We start from the raw sequence: 22,507 nt of genomic DNA, 5'->3' as shown, positions 1-22,507 counted from the left end.
CACTCAGGTTTCTTTATTTGACCTACATCAAAGCTGCACTAGTTGATCAGATGGAAGTGTAGGGGGTGGATATAGGGTGTACCCCACATCCAAAATTATACAGCGAACTTTTCCTTTACATACACTTACACATTATTGCATTTACTATACAGTGCATCACATGTTTTGGGATTGTCTTGGTCCCTTTATAGGAACCAGTCCCTGTACAGCATGTATTGTCCATGCACAACTTACTCTTAACCCTGGAATATTATGTAGGAGGTAATCTTATCCATGATCTTGTCCTAAATGGTTCCCTGGGTATTCCTCCTCTTTTTAGCTAGTACAGACATTGTTTCCAGCCTGCTGATCTATTTACCTCCCTAATCCTGTCTCCCAAGACAAGGCCCCACCTATGTCCAATTACTCACGTCAAGCCAGGCCAATGATGGTAGCAACATCTGGTATGCAGGTCAGGCAGTATACATGCAGCTGAAATATTAGCTTAATGAGGGTGCTTCTTCCAAAGATGTAAATACAAAATCCTTCTAGGTTCTAAAATGGCTTAACCAAGCCTCAGACTATTGCTAGATAAACAAATCACTACAGTAATGGCCCAAAACACAGAACAAGATGGTAAGCACTTTGGGTTGGGAGACCATTTTTGTGGTGGTGCAGTGTTCATTGCTGTAAGCCACCTGTTATTACCTAGCCATAATTGTAAAAGCTAACAGTTTCTCATTGTACCATAGGTTCAAATATGCTGTTAGTTGGTGTCCATGGACCCACAACACCATGCGAAGAAGTTTCTGTGAAACACTTGGGAAACCACCAATACAATGTAACGTATGTGGTCAAAGAGAAGGGTGACTATATTCTGGCAGTGAAGTGGGGCGAAGCACACATTCCTGGAAGTCCATTCCATGTCACTGTTCCTTAAGTTCTTCTAGGATCTAATCTTTGTATCTGCAATTCAGTTTTATAAAAATACTGTTTGCAGTTCTGTTGTAAAATACAGTAGTATCTAGATACATGCAACTCACATTTCAATACATCCAAAAGTAAATTCTATAACTGTTTTTAGAAGTGTTGCAACTTTTTACCTAAATATAATACTATGTAATGTAAATCTATTTAATATCCTTTTTAAAATTGTAACTTTAGTACTGTCAGTGGGTAACTATCAACATTGAGAATTGTGGATAACTAAGACACTAATTTCCTTTGTGGATGTTAAAGACTTGAGATATTGAAAACTGGAATTTGTCTTTTGTAATTGGGTATCTTAAACTACTGATTTGTTTTTTGACTGGAGACTTTACATTTAGTTGTGGAATGTGACTTGGGCTGTCCCCAGTTCAAATTCTTTTCTGTAAAGAAGTGAGGTAAAACTGGTACTAAATATGTGCCTTTGTATACTTGACCAATTTGCATACTTAACATTATGAAAAGTTATTAAAGTGGCACTACCACTCAACATGAGAATATTTTACCAATGCTTTGCTGATTGTTTACACTTAAGAGAAATTGCTTAATTTTGCTATAGCAAACTTTATGCTGCCAGGAAGCAACTTTCAGTCTGCTTTCAGCCCTTCTGCATTTAATGCCTTGTAAAACTATATTAGCTTTTTTTCCATGATGCTTGTAATGGTGGCTTTAATTAGCTTGGGCTTCTAGTGAAACTTACTATAGAAGCTTGCTCCACAGATTGCCAGTGTGTGATCAATCATTACTTTGGTCACAACTTCCCAAAAGTCTTTGCTTCTAAGCACAAACTCCAGTCAGTTGGTTTAAATCCTTTAAATCAAGTTATCCAAGCCAGGTGTGACTCCATACAGCTCAGAAGCCTCTCATAAAAGGAAAAGATCAAAAGGTTAGCATCACATTTGGGGTATTCATCTGCTCCAAACTTAACTTTAACTTTGAAAACTAGCTCTACACAGTAGCATGTCTGAAATTATCAATGAATAACAGTGCTCTGAATCCCCAAGGCAACCATAGTAGGCACAAGCTACTTGATCAGATCCTAATCCTTTTATGAGAACTGCAGTCCAAAGACTTCAGTAAAGCACCTTCATTTCCTGAAATTGCTTTCATGCTGCAAACTTTCTAAAATGCACAAGGGCTCATCCATCCTTATGAGTAAGGAATGAACACTTAGTTCTAACTTTCATGATAGTGAAGTTTTCCTCCATAACAAATGCTGAACTGAAGTTTACTGCCAACTGCTGTGGTCTGAGCACAATTTTTGGCTAAATAGCTTTAACTTTGTATGATGAGGAAGGATTTGTTGGAAATATGTTGATGCTTCCCTCCTAGTGAGAGGTTCCCACATATAGCTATTTTGTAGGAGTTGTATGTCGATGCACTACTTTTGAGCACAGTTTATTGGGGAAATTGAGTAATTTTTTTTACTGTGCTTTGTGCCTTGTGCCTTAATGTGAAATGCTTACTACATTGTAAACTAGGGCGTAAAAACAAATAAAACTGGAATAAAATGCAAGATTGTAAAATTGTATCTTAACTTATTAAAACAATGTTGCCTTCATTAAAATGTGCATGTTAAAAAACCACCTCAGATTGTCTTCTCCTATTTGAAGAAACAGTAGTTTTAGCTTGGTTAATACAGTAACATCACTCTTATGTGGCATGTCTAACTTCCAGCCACATGTACTGTGACGGGTTGGATCACAGAAACCCCCTTGGGAGCTGCCAACAGATGTGCAAAGACTACCCCTGCTTCTGTTTTCCCTGCCAGCTCAGGACTCCAGCACCCTGTCTTGCTGAGCCAGCCACTCCTGTCTGGCTCTAACACAGATCCAGGGTCTGAATCACTTGTCCCAAAGCTGCAAGTTTACCTGAAAACAGCTTACAGAAGTGCGCTCGTCCTTAGCACTCAGATGCCCAACTCCCAATGGGGTCTAAACCCAAATAAATCCGTTTTACCCTGCATAAAGCTTATGCAGGGCAAACTCAAATTGTTCACCCTCTATAACACTGATAGAGAGAGATGCACAGTTGTTTGCTCCCCCAGGTATTAATACATACTCTGAGTGAATTACTAAATAGAAAGTGATTTTATTAAATACAGACAGTAGGATTTAAGTGGTTCAAAGTAGTAACAGACAGAACAAAGTAAGTCACCAAGCAAAATAAAATGCGCAAATCTATGCCTAATCAAACTGAATACAGATAATCTCACCCTCAGAGATGCTTCAGTAAGTTTTTTCTCAGACTGGACACCTTCCAGGCCTGGGCACAATTCTTTCCCCTGGTACAGCTCTTGTTGCAGCTCAGGGGGTAGCTAGGGGATTCTTCATGATGGCTCCTCTCCGTCTCTGTTCTCTTCCCCCCCCTTTATATATCTTTTGCATAAGGCGGGAACCCTTTGTCCCTCTGGGTTTCCACCCCCTCACTGGAAAAGCACCAGGTTAAAGATGGATTCCAGTTCAGGTGACATGATCACATGTCACTGCAAGACTTCATTACTCACTTGCCAGCACACACACATACAGGAAGACTCACAGGTAAATACAGCCATCTGCAGACAATGGGAGTCATCAAGATTCCAAACCATCATTAATGGTCCACACTTTACACAATTACAATAGGCCCTCAGAGTTACATTTTATATTTCTAGTTTTAGATAAGAGTGGTACATTTATACAAATCAGATGATCATACTCAGTAGATTATAAACTTTGTAAAGATACCTTACAAGAGACCTTTTGCATGAAGCATATCCCAGTTACATTACATTCACTATCTGTTACATTATATTGACTTATCAAGTTTTTATAAAACCATATAGACTGCACAACGTCACATGTACATCTACTGTCCCTAAAACTAGTCACCAACTGTGTGGAGGATGTGTAGTAAACATCTGACTGTGCTTGGCTCAGAAGATGAGGCACTTGATGATAAATGAGTGGTTTACCAACTCCAAAGGCAGTAGGTGGACTGAATGGCTTGCAGATGGGTAAAATATGGAGGCTGTGGGTACCATCCATGGGGGTCTATAGTAATGAACATTTGGATGTTCAGTGAGTTTTGTTTTAAAGGAGTTGAAGGCTTCAGTCCAGTTCCCAGTAGAGTAGTGTCCTGTCCTGACCCGGCACCTGGTAGTCTCTGCCAAGGATTTGAATGTGGCAACTGAACAGTCCTCACCCTTCCAAGTGAAGCGGAGTCTTTAAAAGCTGATATTGTTCATGCTGAATCTGTTGTACTTCAGTTTGGATGGCTAATACATCAGCACTTATTTGGTCAGTCATTAAATTCCTTAAACTAATCAAAGATTTGTTTTGATGGTCCAAAACTCCCTTCTAGACTAGGGGCTTTCCTTTGATAACTGAAAGGCAGAATCTGCATTTAGTAAATCAGAAAAGGTGGGTGGCTTCCACCTGCTTATTACACCCTTATCTTCTTAGGTTTAACACAGCAATATGTTGCTGTAGAAACTAGCAGATGTTTCTATAAACAAGCACTCCCACTCCAAATACTAGCTCTGAAACCAGAAACTCTGTGCGAGTTACTGCTGCCAAGGAGGCTCCTGTATTGCATTTATGTCTCTCCTAGTTGCAACTGACCTAGCACAAAGCTAATGAAGCCAGATAAAGGCTGACCTTTTCATTAAGGTGAAACTATCCCACCTGTTGCAGCAAACAGTTGAGAAAATGGGTGTGCCTTTAATGCTCTAACTCACGCTACCAAAGGGTTGCATACTGTGCTCTGGCAGAAGTTTCTTTTTGCCTGCTACCATTTAACCCTTCTCTGCCTTATCCTGTAGCTGAACCTAAGAGTTGTCTTCTCAGCCCTTCATCCAGGTTACTTTTATGCGAGAATCTAAACACTGGTTCTGTGCCATGTTGCTATGTATGCTATAGAATGCAGACAATTCTACCTGTGTGTACAATATACAAGGGCTGGTGTGACTTGGTATAAAAATCCAAGTGACTTATCCACAAAATGGAACTTGCTAAAAGTACTGCTAGCAAATGCTGGGTTTAATGTAAATAACCCTCAAGTTTCATGCAACTTTTGTCATGCGGGCTGGTTTTGTCTCCACTCTGGGAGCAAAGTTCGCCCTATTGGAATCAAAACTTCAGCATTACAACCATAAAGCTTGAATTTTAGATGTTTTAGAATAATTTAACTCAGGGTTCACATCTCTGCTACACAAACCCATTACCCACTCTAGTTCCAGTAACAGTAGTGGGATTGCACACAAGCCTCTCTTAACTGGTCTCAATCCATACCTTGGAATATGGCCACCACTAGAATTTTACAAATAAAGGTTATGCATAAATGTGGCTACTTGATAACTTCACAAAGAATTTTTGGGTGGATAGTGCCTAATTTATTTCTGAACTGGGGGAAGGGTGAGGACCAAGAAGCTGAGACCTTTCAGATTTGAAATACCAGGTTTTTTGAAAGCCCCTCCCCCCCCCTAAAAAGCTAGCTGTCCCTTTGAAGTTTGCATCCAAATGCACACTTGCATCAGCTGGGAGCCATGTCCTTTCATACTTCTGTGAAAACAGGAGTTCAAAAGACAGCTTTTATAATGCTCACATGTGCCTTACCTTTTTACTCTTCCAGCCACTTGGAGTAAGGAACAGAAGCAGCTGAATGAGTATTAACTTTGGCTCAGCAGATGACCACTAGTGAGCTTGACAGACGGTGGCTGGCTTCACTTGCAGATGACCACTTGCAATACTGTTGACTTTGGAAGGCAAAATTGTGTGGGCGCATGTGTTTGGGGGGGAGGGAGGCAAAATTGGGAGGGGGGACTGTTTTGGGAGGGCAATTTATGTTGAACTGAGCCATTCCTGGGGGAAGCAACTGCTGATAGTCTCCTCAAATAGTTCTCATTGAAACTGGGGCAGGGTGGGGGAATTGCCCTCTTTTTGGCTCTGAGGGTAAGTGGCTTAATTATCTTCTGTATTTTGTGGTGAGCACCTAGAATGTTGGACAGGTGCTGTTCTGTTAGAAATCCAAAACAATGGCTTCATCCCCAGTGTCTCTCTCAGAATGCACCTACAAAAACATGGAACTACCCATCTGATGTAAGACAACTAGGTCTGGTTCTCAATCATATGAGAGCAGGTGAGTACCAACATGCTGAAAGCCAGCCCAACCTTGTACTAGGCCCTTGCACACTCACTATGGAAACAAGCATTACAGGGCGGGGAACCTACTTGAAGACAAATGTCTTAATTGGAGTTCCATTTAATTCACTTTGGTGGTTTGTAGTGGTGTTTAGGGGCTTGCACCCCAAACATGGCCATCTGAGATCTACCAAATGGTCTATACAGAAAGTAAAGTATCCTGTCTAGGATAGTAGCCAATACCAACTTCTCCAGAAGGAACAAGAAACCACAGAGGGCAACAATGATGCTTGCAGCAGAAATAATCTCCTTTTTGTTTAGGGGTTGCCTTATGAGTGAGGCTTGAGTGTTTATATGCCTTCCAAAAGCAGGGAGTAACCAGAGGTCAAATCTTCTCCTTGGCAATGAAAATAACATCCTGGGCAGAGAAGAAGTTGCTACCTTGGAAGTCAGTTCACTTAAATACAGAAAGGGGAGAGCTCTAGTCCTCTACTTGCCTAGAAGATGCTTTGGGCTTGTTTGACAGTCAAGGAAACACATTACACGTGCAGAAAAGATTAAACCTCTTGAATCATGGACCTGGAACACCTACAGTTAACAGCCTGGGCTGTGGAAGGAGGTATAGCTCAGGGATTCACCATTAGCCTCTGAGGCATTTTGGTGTCCAGACAGAATGTAACCAGGAAACTCCATTCATTGATCTGATCAAATTCAGTTTCTGGTGCAAGGGGAAATAAATCTCTGGGGCCAGTACTGCCTCTTTGTTCAGTGCCCAGCCCAGCGGGGCCCTGACCTCCAGATGCTACTGCAATCCAAATACAATAATCACACTATTTTGGTGATCTCAGCTACATTAGCTTCTTCAAGATCGTTGATTGCTTCCTACAGCTCCAGGAAATCTTGAATCAGAGCAGAAAAACATCTACCAGATGGATGTACTCATCTGATGATGAGGTTCTCAATATGGGTGGCCCAACAGTCTGGACCCAGTCCAAACCTCAGTACTGAAATCCTTGATTACTTGCATCATGACAGACCTTAGAGATGCTTAAAACAGGCCAGCCTTTTGTTCATCTCTATGGTCTGTCATGGTTACCCGGCAAACTGCATCTTAGACCCCTTTGAGTCTCCCTCAAGTTTTCCCCTTACGGGACAGGTTCCTAAATTTAATAAACTTCTTTTCCCTCCCCCCACCCCTGGTTCCTGAATGCATTAATCAGACAGGTCCAACTCTGCTTGGGCACTTACACAAATTTCCCTTTGGGAACCTGTAACAGCACATGTTTGCAGTGACACAGAACCAGCAATTCAAAGCATCATTTATGCTTTTCTCAAAGGTATAAAGCATTTAGAGCAAAAAGTAGCAACACATGCTTGAATAGAACACCTCTGGAATCCCCCAGAGTTGCAGAAAGCAGTCTGCCCCTGCTCTGTGCCTGCCTCTCAGCTTTTCACTGACACGCTGGGCAGTCTCTTAGCTCATTCAATGCCCTTCCCTTTTTCTAGGGTCTCTGAGGTTTAGATTTCCTTAAATCCCAGGCTTTGCTTTGAAGAGTAACCCGGTCCAGCTCAGTGGAACCTCTGTTACCTCTTGCAGGAGCACGATAGCCATGTGCTGCCCCCAAAGACAATGCTATTCAAAAATCTCATCTTGTGTGTATGGGGCGCAAGCTCCCCTAATGTGACCACACCATCTCGAAGAGCCACAGTCACTGGAAGGTAAGTAATCATTCTTTCAAGATAAGCCCCTCTTTCCACAATTCCTGGGAAATAGTTCTATTTTGTTCCAGAATGGCATGAAGGGACATTTCTAGTGTTCTGAAGATGCATCTCAAGCACATGGAATACACCTGCCAGTTATATTGTGTTTGTCTCATTCCATCTAAAATGCCAAGGCCTTAGGGTCGCAAGTTGTTGCAGGTATGCTATTAAAATTCTGCATGGGTTGGTATGCAAGACATCTGGGAAACTATTCACAAAGTCCATAGGGGCATTGTGGGGGGGAGGGAAAGGTGAGAGTCTCATCTGACTCAGATCTGTGAAATTAATTTCTATTCCTCCACAGAGGCATCCTTTGGCAGGAAGGTGCTACCAGTTTGGTTCCTGCATAGCTCCTTAGGGAATGTCTACATTTGCAGACTTCTTGCGCTGTCAGTTCCACCAGTGAAAGAAAAGCGCTGGTTTGTGTACTCACTCATTTCCACAGGCATCAGAGTGTTTTTACATTTGCAGTACTTCCATCGCCAATGAGAGCAGTGCTCTAGGGTACTTATCCCATGGTGCAGCTCTCTCCATTTTGATAGGTCTTGTGGGAAAGGGCGGGAGGGGGGGAGGTAAGCACAAGTCATTCTTGGTCCCTGCTCAGTACCCTGTGGTGCACTGCTTCATGTCCCAGCAGCACCAGTACTTGCTTGTTTCTTTTGTGGCATTTTTTTAACACCTCTTGCTGTCTGGCTGCTTTCCCCGCCACATCCACAAGCAGGAATGGATTTTGTGCTGCTGTCCACTACTGATAGCTGTCACTTGCACAGAGAACTGCAGTCAGATGCCTAATGAGCTGTCTGAAATGGAAATAAGTAACATTTGATTGCTTTTGGCCAGGGGCGGCTCTGGTTTTTTTGCAGCCCCAAGCACAGCAGGCAGGCAGCTTTCAGTGGCGCGCCTGTGGGCGGTCCTCGGTCATGCGGATTTGGTGGCATGCCTGCGGGAGATCCGCCAGTGCCGCACCATCGGTGTCCCCACCGCAGGACCAGTGGATCTCCCGCAGGCATGCTGCCAAAAGCCGCCTGCCTCCCGCCCTCACAGTGACCGTCAGGCCGCCCCCTGCGGCTTGCCACCCCAGGCACGCACTTGCTGCGCTGGTGCCTGGAGCTGCCCCTGCTTTTGGCATTAACTGAGGAGCTGAGCACTGGAACGACGTTTTTGGGCTAGGGAAACTAGCTCAGAGTGGTGGGATAGTATTGTTATGCATGTCTGGGATGACGCACGTATCTTTTGAAACACTGGCCTGTACAGAAAGCTGTAAGCGGGGACTTTCTTTCCAGACTAGCAGTTCACCGTCAAGGAAGTGGAAATGGCCATTGTGATCCTGGGAGACCCAGCTTACCTATTAATGGCTTCATGAGCGAGCCATGGCATACACTGGAAACCTAGATGTCAGTAAGGAACGTTTCAACAACAGGCTGAGTAGGTGCAGAATGGCTGTCGAATGTGCATTTGGCCGTTTGAAAGCGTGCTGGAGATGTTTGTACAGGAGACTGGAAATGAGTGAAGAAAATATTCCCATGGTTATTGTACTTCACATAACATTTGTGAGGGGAGGGGTGAAAGGCTTACTCGTGTGGAGCGTGGAGGCCGAAGGCTTGGCTGCTGAGTTTCAGCAGCCAGATACCAGGGCTATTAGAGGGGCACAACGTGTGGCGGTTAGGATCCGGATGCCTTGAGGGAAATGTTTGAAAATAAAAATCATCAAACTTTGCTGCTGTGCTTGGGAAAGGAAATGTAGCACAGCACATGCTGTTAACGCGGTGGTTCTGTCTGTAATTTCAGTGATGATGAAGTGCTAGTTGACTTGTAGCTGTGATATGTAAAGAAATGTGAACACACACAGCTTGCTGCTTTTTGAAAATTTTTCTTTTATTTTAGAGAGAGCACACCACATGCACACACAGCCATGTAACGATACCTTAGAGGGTCATAACAAGAATGCCAAATTCAGGACGAGCTGCTGAGAAATAGGGCAAACACAACCCAAAACTGGTGGCTATTCTTTTATAAGATATATACTAAACCAGCCACAAAAATAAACTCCTGTTTCACCACACAGGCTAACAAGAAAACAAAAGCAGTTTCCTCAGCCATTCCAGTTCTTATCTCACCACCAAAAACACTGGATTCAGAGATGAGTGGTTCTTTACAACCAGTCTCATCAGATAATAGGTTCTTCTGATCCCAAAGGACCAGCCACACACCCAGGTCAATATATAACTAAAATCTTTCCCAAAAAATCACACTGATGCCAATCCTTTAGTATCTAAAGGTTTATTTATAAAAAGAAAGAAAGGTGAGAGTTAAAATTGGTTAACGGAATCAATTACATACAGTAATGGCAAAGTTCTTGGTTCAGGCTTGTAGCAGAGATGGAATAAACGGCTGGCTTAAGTCAAGTCTCTGGAGTCCATCCACAGCTTGGATGGATCATTCAGTCCAGTGTTTAGAGCTTCAGTTTGTAGCAAAGTTCCTCTAGAGGTAAGAAGCAGGATGGAAGACCAAGTGGAGGTGTTTCATGGCCTTTTATAGCTTTGGCCATGTGGAGGGCATTTCCATTGTGGAAAATCACAGCAACAAGATGGAATTTGAAGTTACATGGGCAAGTCACATGTCCATGCATTTCCCCTAGTCACAGCAGGAAATTTCATTAAGTGTAGATGGGAGTCTCCCATGGTCCATTGTCAGTTAAATTTTCTTTCGATGGACCACTCAATTTGAATAGTCCCTACAAAATGTGCTGGCTAATTACTTCGTGGGCATTACACCAGGAGCAAACATTTGAAATCCAGGTATAGAGCCAATACTTAACTTTAAATACAAAAACGATCCAAGCATACAGATAGCATAATCATAACCAACAAATCATAACCTTTTCATAGACATCTCACTCAACAACATTTGTACAATATTTGCTGCAAATATAGAACAGTGGTTGCAACAATGATCCATATGGTCGTATGCTAATCCGATAACGTTACAAGCCATCCTCAGTGATGGTGGTGAACAGGACGAGGGGCCCGTACACCTCACAGCAGTGTATAACTCAGCTTGTCAAATGACAGCTGATCTGTGGGTGTGTATTGTTGAGAAATAGAAAATTTGCAGCCAGCCTACAAGAATGTGCAGTGGGAGTTTGGGGAGTGCATGGGAAAGAATTCTGCAGTTGCTGCAATGGGGGGCGGGCACGAATCAGGTCACTCTGCAGTGTAATGAGAGAATGCAACAGAGCTGTCTGAAGCTCCAGAACGTTGATTAGCCTCTCTGTGGCTTCCCTATGGAAAGCATTGTTCTCTTTTCGGTCTCGGTTCTCTTCCTCTTTCCACTTCGTCATGGTTTCTCTCCATTTATTTTTATCCTGTAGCTCCACTTGGGAGTGCAGAATCACCTCACGAAATATGCCTGCCTTAATGCATCTTGGCCACTTTCCTATACCTCGCAGATGGTCTGCTACAGTGCAGGGTGGGTCTTCCACAGTCATGTCTGGGGAGACAAAAGCAACATATTACTGTGAAACATACATACAGGAATCACTGTGTACATTGCAATACACCGCTGGTAAGAAATCGTTGTCTTGCTGACAAAATCCAAGCACCCATGGTGAGGGAATGCAGGGTCAGAGGGTTTATTGCAAACACCCATTCTGAAAAGGGCAAGCATGACATCAGTGTCTTAAGGTTAATGAATCTAACAGGTTGTCTTAATGCTAATGGTTGCTGGTCATGTGACATGGTTGTTGGAGAATTTCTAAAGCTTTGCAAGAACTCTTCTGGGGGCCTGACTTGTAGGTCAGGGCTTAGGTCTAGAGCAGGGGTGGGCAAACTTTTTGGCCTGAGGGCCCCATTGGGTTTTGGAAATTGTATGGAGGGCTGGTTAGGGGAGGGGGGTGTGGCCTGGCCTGGCCTCCTGATGGCCCTCCTGGACCCCTGCCCCATCCAAACCCTCCTGTTCCCTGACAGCCCCCCTGGGACTCCTGACCGCCCACGGAACCCTTGTCCTTGACTCCCCTGAGCCACCCCATCCAACTTCTCCACTCCTTCCTGATTGCCCTCGGGCACCCCTGCCCCATCCAACCACCCCTTCTCCCTGACCACCCCCAGGACCCCTGCCTGCCCACCGCACCATCCAACTCTCCTCCTTCCTGCCTTCCCCTCCCCCGGGACCCATGCCCCCATTTAACCCCTGTTCCCCACCCTCTGACTGTCCCAACCCCTATCCCACCCCCGCCTCCTGACCACCACCCCAAACTCCCCTGTCCTCTATCCAACCGCCCCTGCCCCCTTATCGCACTGCTTGGCGCACCGGTAGCTGGTGGTGCTGCAGCCGTGCCGCCCAGCTGGAGCCAGCCACACACCGTGCAGCAGAGCACCAGGTCAAGCCAGGCTCTGCAGCTGTGCTGCCCCAGGAGCTCGCTGCCCAGAGCATTGCGCCCGTGGCGAAGTGAGCTGAGGCTGCAGGGGAGGGGGAACAGCGAGGGAGAGGCCGGGGGCTCAGGGGCCAGGCAGGAGGGTCTGCAGGCTGCCGTAGTTTGCCCACCTCCATTCTAGAGGCACCAGAAACATTGGCCGCCTCTGAATTCCAAAGGGGGGAGGGGGGCATTACACATTAGTGATGAATGAGTAGAAAAGCTGCTAACAAAAATATCAGGTAATAAATTTCTCATCTGTGTATACACACAAACATGACAATAGTAATAAAAGCATTGCTTAAGTCTTTTGTTTTCTACTGGGTGCTATAGATTTTACTCATGAGCTACTTATCTTCCCCTATAAAATGAGAAAAGACAGGGAAAGTGTATCAAAATGAAGCATAGTTTGATGCATCTGAAGAAGTAGGTTTTTACCCCCGAAAGCTTATGCCCAAATAAATCTGTTAGTCTTTAAGGTACCACTGGCCTCCTTGTTGTTTTTGTGGACACAGACTAACATGGTTACCCTGATACTTGACAGTTTGAAGTAGTACTTGGAATGTTTATTTTCTATCCACAGTTCCATTGGACAATGGTAATAGCAACATCAAAGACTTACAAATAGGCTTATTTAATACTGTAGTCTTATTTACTGTACAAACTAAACCCAAGTGCCCTCATAATGAAAAGGAATGTTTATATTCTAATGAATGGAAGCTACATCTATCACTAAGTCACTGATCTTGCAGTTGACTCGATGGAAGTGTCCCTGTTCCCATGCAGAGCCCCACTGAAGTCAATGAGACTGCATCCACGCACAGCACTCAGTTGCAGATGTGGGGGCCTAAAATACATAATCATTTCAAAGTAATATAAAAATAACCAGTGGCAGGGGCGGCTCTAGCTTTTTTGCCACCCCAAGCACGGCGGGCAGGCAGCTTTCGGCGACATGCCTGTGGGAGGACCCTGGTCCCGTGATTTCAGTGGCTTGCCTGTGGGAGGTCTGCCGGTCTCGCGGCTTCGGCATACCCGCCGCCAAATCCGTGGGACTGGAGGACCTCCCGGAGGCAAGCCGCCGAAGGCAGCCTGACTGCCGCCCTCGCAGGGACCGGCAGGGCGCCCCCTATGGCTTGCCGCCCCAGGCACGCGCTTGGAGCGCTGGTGCCTGGAGCCGCCGCTGACCAGTGGTAGTGTAGGTACTTGCACAATTATGAGCTGTGTGATAACACCATTACACAAAACTTGCTGTCTCACATGGTTAAGTGATTAAAATTAAGGAATTTGACTGAAAACGAACACTGGGCTCTTTGTAATTAACATGGATTGAAGTGGGTAGCATCCGTGTTTAAACAAGTTTAAAAACAAACAAAAAAAACCCCCTCACCTACTAGAACAGGTGTCTCAGTTTATAACTGTAAAAGACATTCCACATGTTGTTTGTGTGTCTTTTGTGTTTATCCTGGCTCCAGTTACACCCTTTTTTACAAAAAATTGAAAAAATGCCAGAAGCCTACTTTCAAAAACAATGCTGCTTCTGTAATCGCTGCTGGAATACCCCACCTCATCAGTGGGATTTCAGGGGTGGGTGACCAGGCAATTTCTCCTGGAGTAATCCACATATGCACCACCAGCCTCTGCCCCTTCCTGACCAAAACAAATGGGCATTTTTTTTTTGTTTGGCTTCATTGTATGTGGTATAATGGATGCTGTGAAAACAAAGTCTCATGTTGGTTGTAGGAGGCAACTTATTAAATGGCAAAACTCTCTCAAATGTTTTTTATAGATGTCAAATGTCCCTTATTTGTTGTGGGTGTCTTTTTTTTGTGTGTTGTAGACAAAAGCTGTATTTTGTTCTCTGCTGTGCTCTTAGGCACAACAATTTCAAAAGAGACAATTCAGTGTTTCATGAAAGTGTTATTTAAGACACTTCACTCCTTTTTAAGTTATAGTTTACTGTGAAATTCTTGATATTCAGGAGGAGATTTGGAATTTGGAACTTAATTAGTGGCTAAATTCCAAGGCCTAAATATTTCCACTTCGTTATGGGTGTGGTTGCTGACTCACTCTGATTAAAGGATAAAAGAAAAAAGTTGTATGGATTTATTTCTCCATACGGCCTCTTTTCTTTTTATACTCCCTGTAATATGAATTCTCAAATTTTGTGATCATGAGGATTCCACACATGTAATATTTTGTTTGAAGCACTTTTTTTTAAATAGAAGATATAGCCAGTGTGGAAAATATCCGTTAATAGGGAAAGAGATCTCCTTTACCTGTCTTCCAGTGGGACTTGATCCATGCCTGTGGCAATTGTTATAACTGGCATCATAGATATGGTACTTTAGCTATTGGAAACTTTTATAACAAACCCTGAATCAGTCAAAACTTGCCCTGTTCTGGTTTGCATTATGCACCTGGCACCGAGAACAGGTTCCACCTAGGGCCAATGTCTAGTTCCACCAGGAAGTTAGGGGAAACCCAGAAACTCTTTGGAGCTGATCCCAAACACAGTGAAACTGGTAGTTTCTGTTGAGTTTTGCTTTGAGTTTTTGGTTTGGTTCAAACCCAACACAAATAAAACCCATGGAACTTTAAGTTTCTCACAAATCCTTTGCATGCACACACATTCTGGGTGCAATGCTGGCCCTATTCAGGTCAGAGGGAGTTTTGCTGCTGATGTCAGTAGAACAAGGATCTAGCCCTTTGTGTGCAAGGTGCTAATAAGATCTGCACAAGATTTCAGCCGCACCAAAGTGTGGGTTATTGTGGGGGGTATTTTATGTCTGGGAGTGGACGTGACCTGTTATGCTGCTGTTGCCAAGATTCACAAACTCTGCAGCCACAGAGAGCTGGTGAGAGGGTAACTAGTTTCACCTGTTGGCTGGCTCCAACCTACAGCTCATCCAGATTTTCAGCTTGAGGGGCACCAAAGGGCTCACTGACACCTTTTAAAATATCCTGTTCAATATCCAGAGAAGCTGAGATGAAGGGAGAGTGCAGTGCCACTTCTCCTCCACTTCCTCTGAGGTGGTTGTAACTTGAGACCCTGTTCCACTGGCTCCCCGTCTCCTTGGACACCAGCGGCTGCAGGGACTAACTTGTACCAAACACACAGCAGCTAGCCGCTAGCCTCCTGCTCCAGGCTATGAGGGGTCTGCTGACCACAAGGGACCAGCACTGCTGGAAGGAGTTGATTGAGAAAGAGGCTTTCAGCAGGGTCAGCTGGAAGGTGAAGTATGGGCACAAGTTCCCCAGGCTAGAGCCCTGCAGTGGCCCCAGGAGGAAATGTATTCTACCTGCTATTTGCCCTCCCAAGGAGCAGGAGGAGAGGCTCAGTCCCCCTAGGACCCAGGAGGAGGGAACTGGCTTTAAGAAGCAGGGGGAGGGGATAAGCCTCCCCAGGAAGCAGGAGGATAAGGATCAGGAACTCCTTCTTAAAGAAATGAGACCTGCCACCCCCAAGACCAAGCATCTGCTGTACCAGGGCATCTCCCAGGAAGGCCAAGGAAGGCACCTGTACCTGCAGGAGAGAAAGCTGAAGAATCCTGAGGAGAAATTCCACTATCCAGTCCTGTCATCCTGGGAGTATGGCTGGCGCTTAGGTAAGGCGGAAGGCTGCCGAAAGAATGATTGTTTGGGATGGAAATCTAACATTAGATAATGTTCTTCAACCCCTTTCTTCTCTGTCTACCCCAACTCCCTGCTTCTTGGCTCCAGCGGGAACACAAACCACAAAAGTAGAGTTAATCCAAAATGTTTCCCTGTAGTTACCAGCTGATCTCTCTGGCCCTGATTCAGCAAGTGCCTACACAGGTGTTTAATTTTACTCACCTGAGTCATCCAATGGATGTCAATGGGCCTGCTCATGAGAGTAAAGTTAAGCATGTTTCTACTGCCAGGACATAATTTTCTACACCTCCTCTTCACTTGACCCCAGTGTCTAACCAGCTGGGGTTTGTATATTTATTTTTTTTAAGTCAGGTTGTTCAGTGTGTGGTGTGCTGAAAAACGTAGCAGAACATCAATTCTTCTATGCAGAGAGTAGGATACAAAAGGAGGCAACTTATCAGGAAAGGAGGGGGCTTGGTCTGGACCTGTTCTGTTCCTGGCTAAAATCCCAGCCAGCAACAAACCCAGGGGGCAATCTTCCAAGGGCCTCAGTACAGATTGGTCTTTTTCTGTCACTTTTTCTGTCAAATGCCTGGATGCATTTTGCATGTTACATTTTAAAAGTATCTGATGAAAGCTTACCAAAGCGTGGGTCATTCAGAGTCAAGTGGCTCACTCTTATTAACATACCGAGTTGCGAGCTTACAGGGGATCCAAATAGGGCATAATGCAACCAGTACACTATGGGTGGGATGTTGTGAAAACTTCCTGTGAAGTGTTGATTTAATTGGAGTTCAGGGTACTCCGTGCTTTGCAGGATTGGGCCCAATATGCTGAACAAACTGTCACTTTCAGCTTTACCTCAGCCCTTTCATAATATCAGTGTAATTATCAGAGCAACAAGGTGGGCAAGATAATATCTTTTATTGGACCAACTTCTGTTGGCGGACGAGACAAGCTTTCAAACTTACACAGAGCTCTTCTTCAGGTCTGGGGAAAGTAGTTTGAATACTCCGACTCCGAGTAAATTTCCCAGACCTGAAGAAGAGCTCTGTGTGGCTCAAAAGCTTGTCTCTCACTGACAGAAGTTGATCCAATAAAAGATATTACCTCACCTGCTTGTCTCTCTAATATCCCATGACTGACACTGCTACAACAACACTGCATACAATAGTGTAATTGTCAGACTGTTTAAGACATAAAAGCTAATCAAATGTGCTTATTTTTCAGGCGATGTTATTACTGAAATCAAGGCTCCAATTCATGCCAGGTCTGGAATTGTAAAGGATACTTTCTACATCAGAAATGGAGTCTTCCATCATTCATCAAAAAGTGACAAGCTGTCGTGAGCTTTGGTGTTTGTTACATACATTAGAAATGCAAAACTCCATGCTGTTGCCTAGTATGACTGGTTTTATGTCAGATCTGCAACCTCTGTCATTATTTCCCTCTTTAATTGTTTCTGTGGGAGACAAGTTTAAGGTTTCGAATTCAGAACTTGCTCTATTCTCTGTATAGTTTTAACTTTCTAATGTATTCATTTGAAACTAATCTTGTTTTATTTTCAGGCTGTCTTCTGGGTTTAAATGCACCTGCAACATAGACCATGTAACTTTATTACTGTAATAAGGTAGAAAACCTTGGAGTTTTCACTTTGTTTCCTTGTCTAGGTTATCACATTAAAAAATTTAAAGAACCTGTCTACAGCTGAACAATCATAGTTCCACAGTGACTAGGGCAGAACTAAACAACATGAAACCAAGTGAAATAAAATCTGTTCAGTGAAAAAGATAATACATTTCTAGGTAGTAATATGTCTAAAAGATCATTCGTTTAAATATTTTGTTTCATTTTATATAGCATCTAATATCCCCACAAATAACCTTAGCATTTGACTGAAATTTGATAGTAGCAGGTCTTTTAATTGTTTCCAGGCTTATACATTACTAGAGAAACGAATATTGTGGAATCCCTCATGATGAGCATGTTCTTAAAACAAAGCAGCACTTCGCTTTTAGACAACTGTGTACGTTAGTGGTATAAGCACAGACATGGGAGCCAGGAACACAAGTTCTACTCTTTGCTCTAGCACTGATCATGTCTCTGACTTTGGGTGTCATGGAACCCTCTCTGCCTCAGTCTTCCTTCCCTGTGATACGGGGGAAGTTCTTTACCTACGTACATTGGGGGTTCGAGGGATGCATGTTAATCAATGCTCTTAAAAGCACTTGAAAAATGAAAAGTAGTTAATGATCTTTTGTCTTCAGAATCATCCAGTCTCATAGGCCTTTGTTCTTTACCCAGTTTTTCTCTGTAGTTTAGTTAACTTATTTTACCTCCTTCACCTGGTTTCCAATTTCATTCCCTAAGCTAACCTTCAGCAACTAGTTTACAGGTCTTCCCTTCTCCCCCAGGGAGAAAACCACAAGAGGGGCCAGGGAACTTGAGGGCTGCACAGTAGAAGATGCGGAGGGGCACCATGATAATTAATGCTGCTTCTGGTTGCATTAACCAGACTGGATTTGTGCTTGGAAATCTTCAGATCAGCCAGGGAAGTCGCACAAGGCTTCTAACCCCCTGCTCCATATCTAGCTCCTCCCACACCTGGCCCCAGTGCCCAAATTCACCAAGTGCCAGGGGCTCTCAGAGGCAAGGATAAGTCTATAAAGCTGGTATCCCAAACCCCACACATGTTCACATTCCTCCTGTACCCATCCTAGCCAGGTTTACTAGAGCTGGGTCACTTCTTCTCCTGGAGGCAGATTGAACAATCCAGTCCCAAGAAATTTCAGTCCGTATTACTGGCTGCATGGAATGTTGTTTTACAATGTACTTAGTGATGATCACTATGTTGTGTGTCTGAACAGAGTCAGAGGGGGATGGCACATTATGCCATGCTAGTATGGCCCAGCTGTTGCAGGGTCTTCATCTATCTCTGCATCTGCTTTCTTTAAGAACATATCTGCCAGTCATACTAAACCTTGGAAGATGAGGCTAAAACCTGAAGTCGAAAACTATATTTAACACTGCAAAGTAGCTGAAGAACCTCTGAGAGCCTGGTAACTTGGGTAAAGGAGAACAGCAAATAATATTCTACAAGAAATAGTGTAGAGCAGCTGTTATCCTGGGAGCCCCCGTGTGGAATGTGGAATTCAGCAACTAACCCAAATATGTCCATGTTTCGAGGAAAAAATTCATTGGTACAAAAGCCTTGAAATGTCCAACTACCTGATTCCTATTAATAAATCTTCATTTTTTTTAAAGAATTTCCCTTATATTATGGTAATTCGGAAATACGAAGGCACCTTTAACAAGCATTCATTAATATGTTCTGTGAAGTTTTCTGTTCCAAGGAAAAAGTATGACTCTTCCAAGTTTTCTTGGCATTGCACATGCATTCCTGGTACTAACAGGGGAAAAAACCCACCTCAGCATTCTTTCAGTTGTTCATTAAAATGCCAGTGTTTCAGTACTGGTACCTCCTTGAGAGTCAAAGAGGAAGTAGAATGACTTGCCAAACTAATTTTTCATCATAAGTCCACACTAACAATTAATAATCAATAGGACTCTTATTTTAAAAGATTATCAAAATAGTGCCGTTGCATTACAGAATCCGTTTCTTGCCAGACATCCACTTTGTGTTGCTTCCCAAAGATCCTTTAGGAACACGCCTTTAAATTCATTTTGGAATTTGTCAGCTTTGTATTGTTGATTTATTTAACTAAATTGTGCATTCATATTTGTATGTATTGAACTGTATCCATTTTTTTAAAGCGAGCACTGTCACTAAATCTATTTCTACAAGGATTTAAAACTCATTTCACTCTAATTTTGCTAGGATTTAAACTTCATATTTTTCATAACAAAGCCTAATGTATCTGATATATTTTTTTTAATTAAAAGGAAAAGTGTCTGAGAGTGTCAGAATTTGTTTGGCAGTTCTGTGCCATCATGTAGCTGCTCCTTTGTAAGTCCCTAGTTCTGCAAATACTTACATGTGCTGAGCTTGAAGCAGGTGAGCAGTCCCGTTGATTTCAATGGCGTTAAAGTTAAGCATGTGCATAAGTGTTGATAGGGGCTATATCTGACAAAGTATAGCCTATTATTATTACCTTTTGTGAATGGGTTCACTGAAAATTGTGGTTGGTAAGATGATTGAATGGGCAAAAGGAGATGTTTCACAGGCCAATATTTATATAGTATGTCACTATTAAATACATGTTTGTGACTCCATTGGTGATATGTAAATTCCTCTTAATACAACCGTATCATGCCTGACCTATAAAATACAGTGCAAACATTTAAAATTGAACCTGTAACCGCTATCTTTACAATTATACTTTATGTATAAGGTCCTTAATGTTGATTTTATTGTCATCATGGAAATTAAAAGCAAGCTAGTGCCTGGAAAGGAAATCCATAGCTGCATAATAAATAACAAAAGTGTTGTTGTATTAATTAACCCTTTAGAAGCCATAACTTGATAGGATGTGCTAAATAAGACATTGGTGTTCAGCAGTAAGAACTCCAAATCAAAGCCCACATGTTTAAAGAGATGTTGGATATAGAATTTTTTTTTTGGGGGGGGAGGTGCAGAAGGTAGGGATGGTTTGCTAGGACTTGTGCAGTAGCATAATTACATCCATCTTTCATAATGTTTACATTCTAAATACAAAATTCCCAAGGTCGGACTGGAACTCTCTGAAAACCCCATGGAGAAGTCAGGAAATACCTCAAAGTTCTCTTTCCAGAACTTCCTCTGGATTTTTCTGCTGGTGAGTGATGCTGCTTGTCAAAGCAGGGGATTTGACTCTAGAAGAATCCGATCTTGAGGTATCGACAAGGAGGTCGGGACTATCTGAATTGAGGCCCTGTGCCATCACCCTGCATAGCTCCGGTGTAAACATGTGCACAGAGCTTCATGTGCTGGCTTCTGCCTGTCTCAGAATCCCCTTGAGGAGGCTTCCACAGCTCCCGGAAGTCCCTCTACAGTGAATACAGTTGAAGCTCAGTCTGGATATGCTCCTGAGCTCTCCAGCCCCACTGAGGGTCTAGGAGAAAGAAGGTTTCTAGTCCTAAGGTGGCAGCTTGTGTGAGTCTCTCTGCATTGAGCTGCGTTTCCCAGGTAATGCACTAGCATGATGCACTATTTTGGGTTCACAACACTGTAGGGGAAATGTGCTCAAAACCATTTAATGGGGGGAGGGAGGACTTTAAATGCTGCTGAGAATATTTCAGTCAACAGGGTTGTTGTTTTGGTTTAAACAAAACCCTTTAATAATTGGTCATGGTTAATGTATTTGTTGTCCAAATAGACAGTGTTAAAAGTCAGCACTGTTCTCTAGTTAAGTTTGGATTACTGTTTTTATTTGAGTTGTTTATTACTGATGGTGAAAGCCTGACCCCCAGGAAATCAGTAGGAATTTTCCATTCACTCCAGTGAGGCCCAGATCTTACCCAGAATTTATTTTCTTCGGGTAATGAGGATTTCTGCCGTTGCTCATCAACTAAATTAAGCAATGACTCTGGTATTTTGATTCAACTAACAATGTAGCATGCTAAAAGTGATTCTAATCTTAATACACTCAGCAGCTATACACCATCATGGCTAGTGTATATTTCTGCAAATTGTTTCCTGTCTCACACTGAGGGGGTTGCCATCTTAAGAACCTTTGATTCACAGCTTTATTTCCTAGCTAAGCACTCCATGGGCAATAAGAAAATAGGGCAGGAGCAAAAAATGCGCCATCTTTGGTTCTAATACTCATTTATAGCCATTGTGGGGCTAGGGATGCTTCAGGGGATTAGCTGACCTATTGAAGTATTGAACCTCCATGCTTGCATATAATCTATGTAAAATGTAGACAACGTTCCTGATGTTCATACAAAGAAGCATCTGGTGCCATAGTTGCACACCACCTGAAAATGATATTTCAGATTAATAACAACAATTTGTTTTCCTTTTGTGTGGTCAATTTGCATGCTGTTTTTTTATAGGAAATGTGTGCTCTAGCCAAAGACTCCACAGCTCCAATCTGCTGAAAACTGTTACAGAAATTTACTGAAGTTCCAAAACAGACATTTGCAACAGTGCCACCAGGGGGTGCCCTAGTAATATATATTACACAAATCTAAATATGTGTGTTGTGTGTAAAACAAACATACCTGAGGAAGAAACTTGCAAATCCTGGACAGATGGTTTATTTACAGAGAGATTATGAAAACACTAACTGCATACAGATTATGTAGAGGAAAAAAATATAAATTATTCTTTGTAAATAAAGCCAGGGAAATAACTAGCGACTTCCTCTTTTGTCTTCTTATTTTTATTAGTTTGGTGAATGGAGAAAGAGTAGAAGGTACTAATAAATGCTGCATGACGAGAAAACCAAAATAAACTTCTGCACATCAGCATGTACTTTACTGTTTCAATACGGTATCAGCATTGTACAGGAGAAATCTGCAATATGGACCATCAAGGGCTGTAGAAAGATCAATTTCTATTTTCAGACCTACTCACCGAAGCCCTGATTCTGTAAAGCAGTTATGCGTGTGCTTCACTTTAAGCATGTGAGTAATCTCATTCATTTGTTTAGCAAAGCATGTGTTTATTAACTTTAAGCATATGAAGTTAATG

The 22,507-nt window shown here is 43.0% G+C and overlaps 2 protein-coding genes across 6 annotated transcripts in view; both read left to right on the top strand.

The window, feature by feature from the left end:
• Positions 1 to 2,552, top strand: part of FLNB (filamin B) — a 137,194-nt gene extending 134,642 nt beyond the window's left edge. For all 5 annotated transcript variants that reach the window (XM_005288364.5, XM_005288363.5, XM_005288362.5 and 2 more), the window contains one exon: positions 732 to 2,552. In XM_005288364.5, coding sequence (XP_005288421.2) covers positions 732 to 919 — 188 coding nt within the window. In that variant the 3' untranslated portion in view covers positions 920 to 2,552. The remainder of the gene's footprint in view (positions 1 to 731) is intronic.
• Positions 2,553 to 14,884: 12,332 nt separating this feature from the next.
• On the top strand, positions 14,885 to 20,313 carry LOC112059485 (protein SPMIP1). The gene is made up of 2 exons (XM_024104971.3): positions 14,885 to 15,863; positions 17,101 to 20,313. The coding sequence occupies exons 1-2, from the start codon at positions 15,407 to 15,409 to the stop codon at positions 17,217 to 17,219; spliced, it is 576 nt and encodes a 191-aa protein (XP_023960739.2). The 5' UTR covers positions 14,885 to 15,406; the 3' UTR covers positions 17,220 to 20,313.
• The last annotated feature ends 2,194 nt before the right edge of the window (positions 20,314 to 22,507 follow it).

This window comes from Chrysemys picta, chromosome 7 (genome assembly GCF_011386835.1).
Source record: "Chrysemys picta bellii isolate R12L10 chromosome 7, ASM1138683v2, whole genome shotgun sequence".
Taxonomy (NCBI): Eukaryota; Metazoa; Chordata; order Testudines; family Emydidae; genus Chrysemys; species Chrysemys picta.
This window is presented reverse-complemented; position numbering and strand designations above follow the sequence as displayed.

What these genes read in the sequence shown, in the direction of transcription:
- LOC112059485 (XM_024104971.3), top strand. Translation starts at nt 15,407, where the DNA reads ATGAGGGGTCTGCTGACCACAAGGGACCAGCACTGCTGGAAGGAGTTG. An exon ending in GGAGTATGGCTGGCGCTTAG is followed by an intron (nt 15,864 to 17,100) that starts GTAAGGCGGAAG and finishes CTTATTTTTCAG; the next exon opens with GCGATGTTATTACTGAAATC.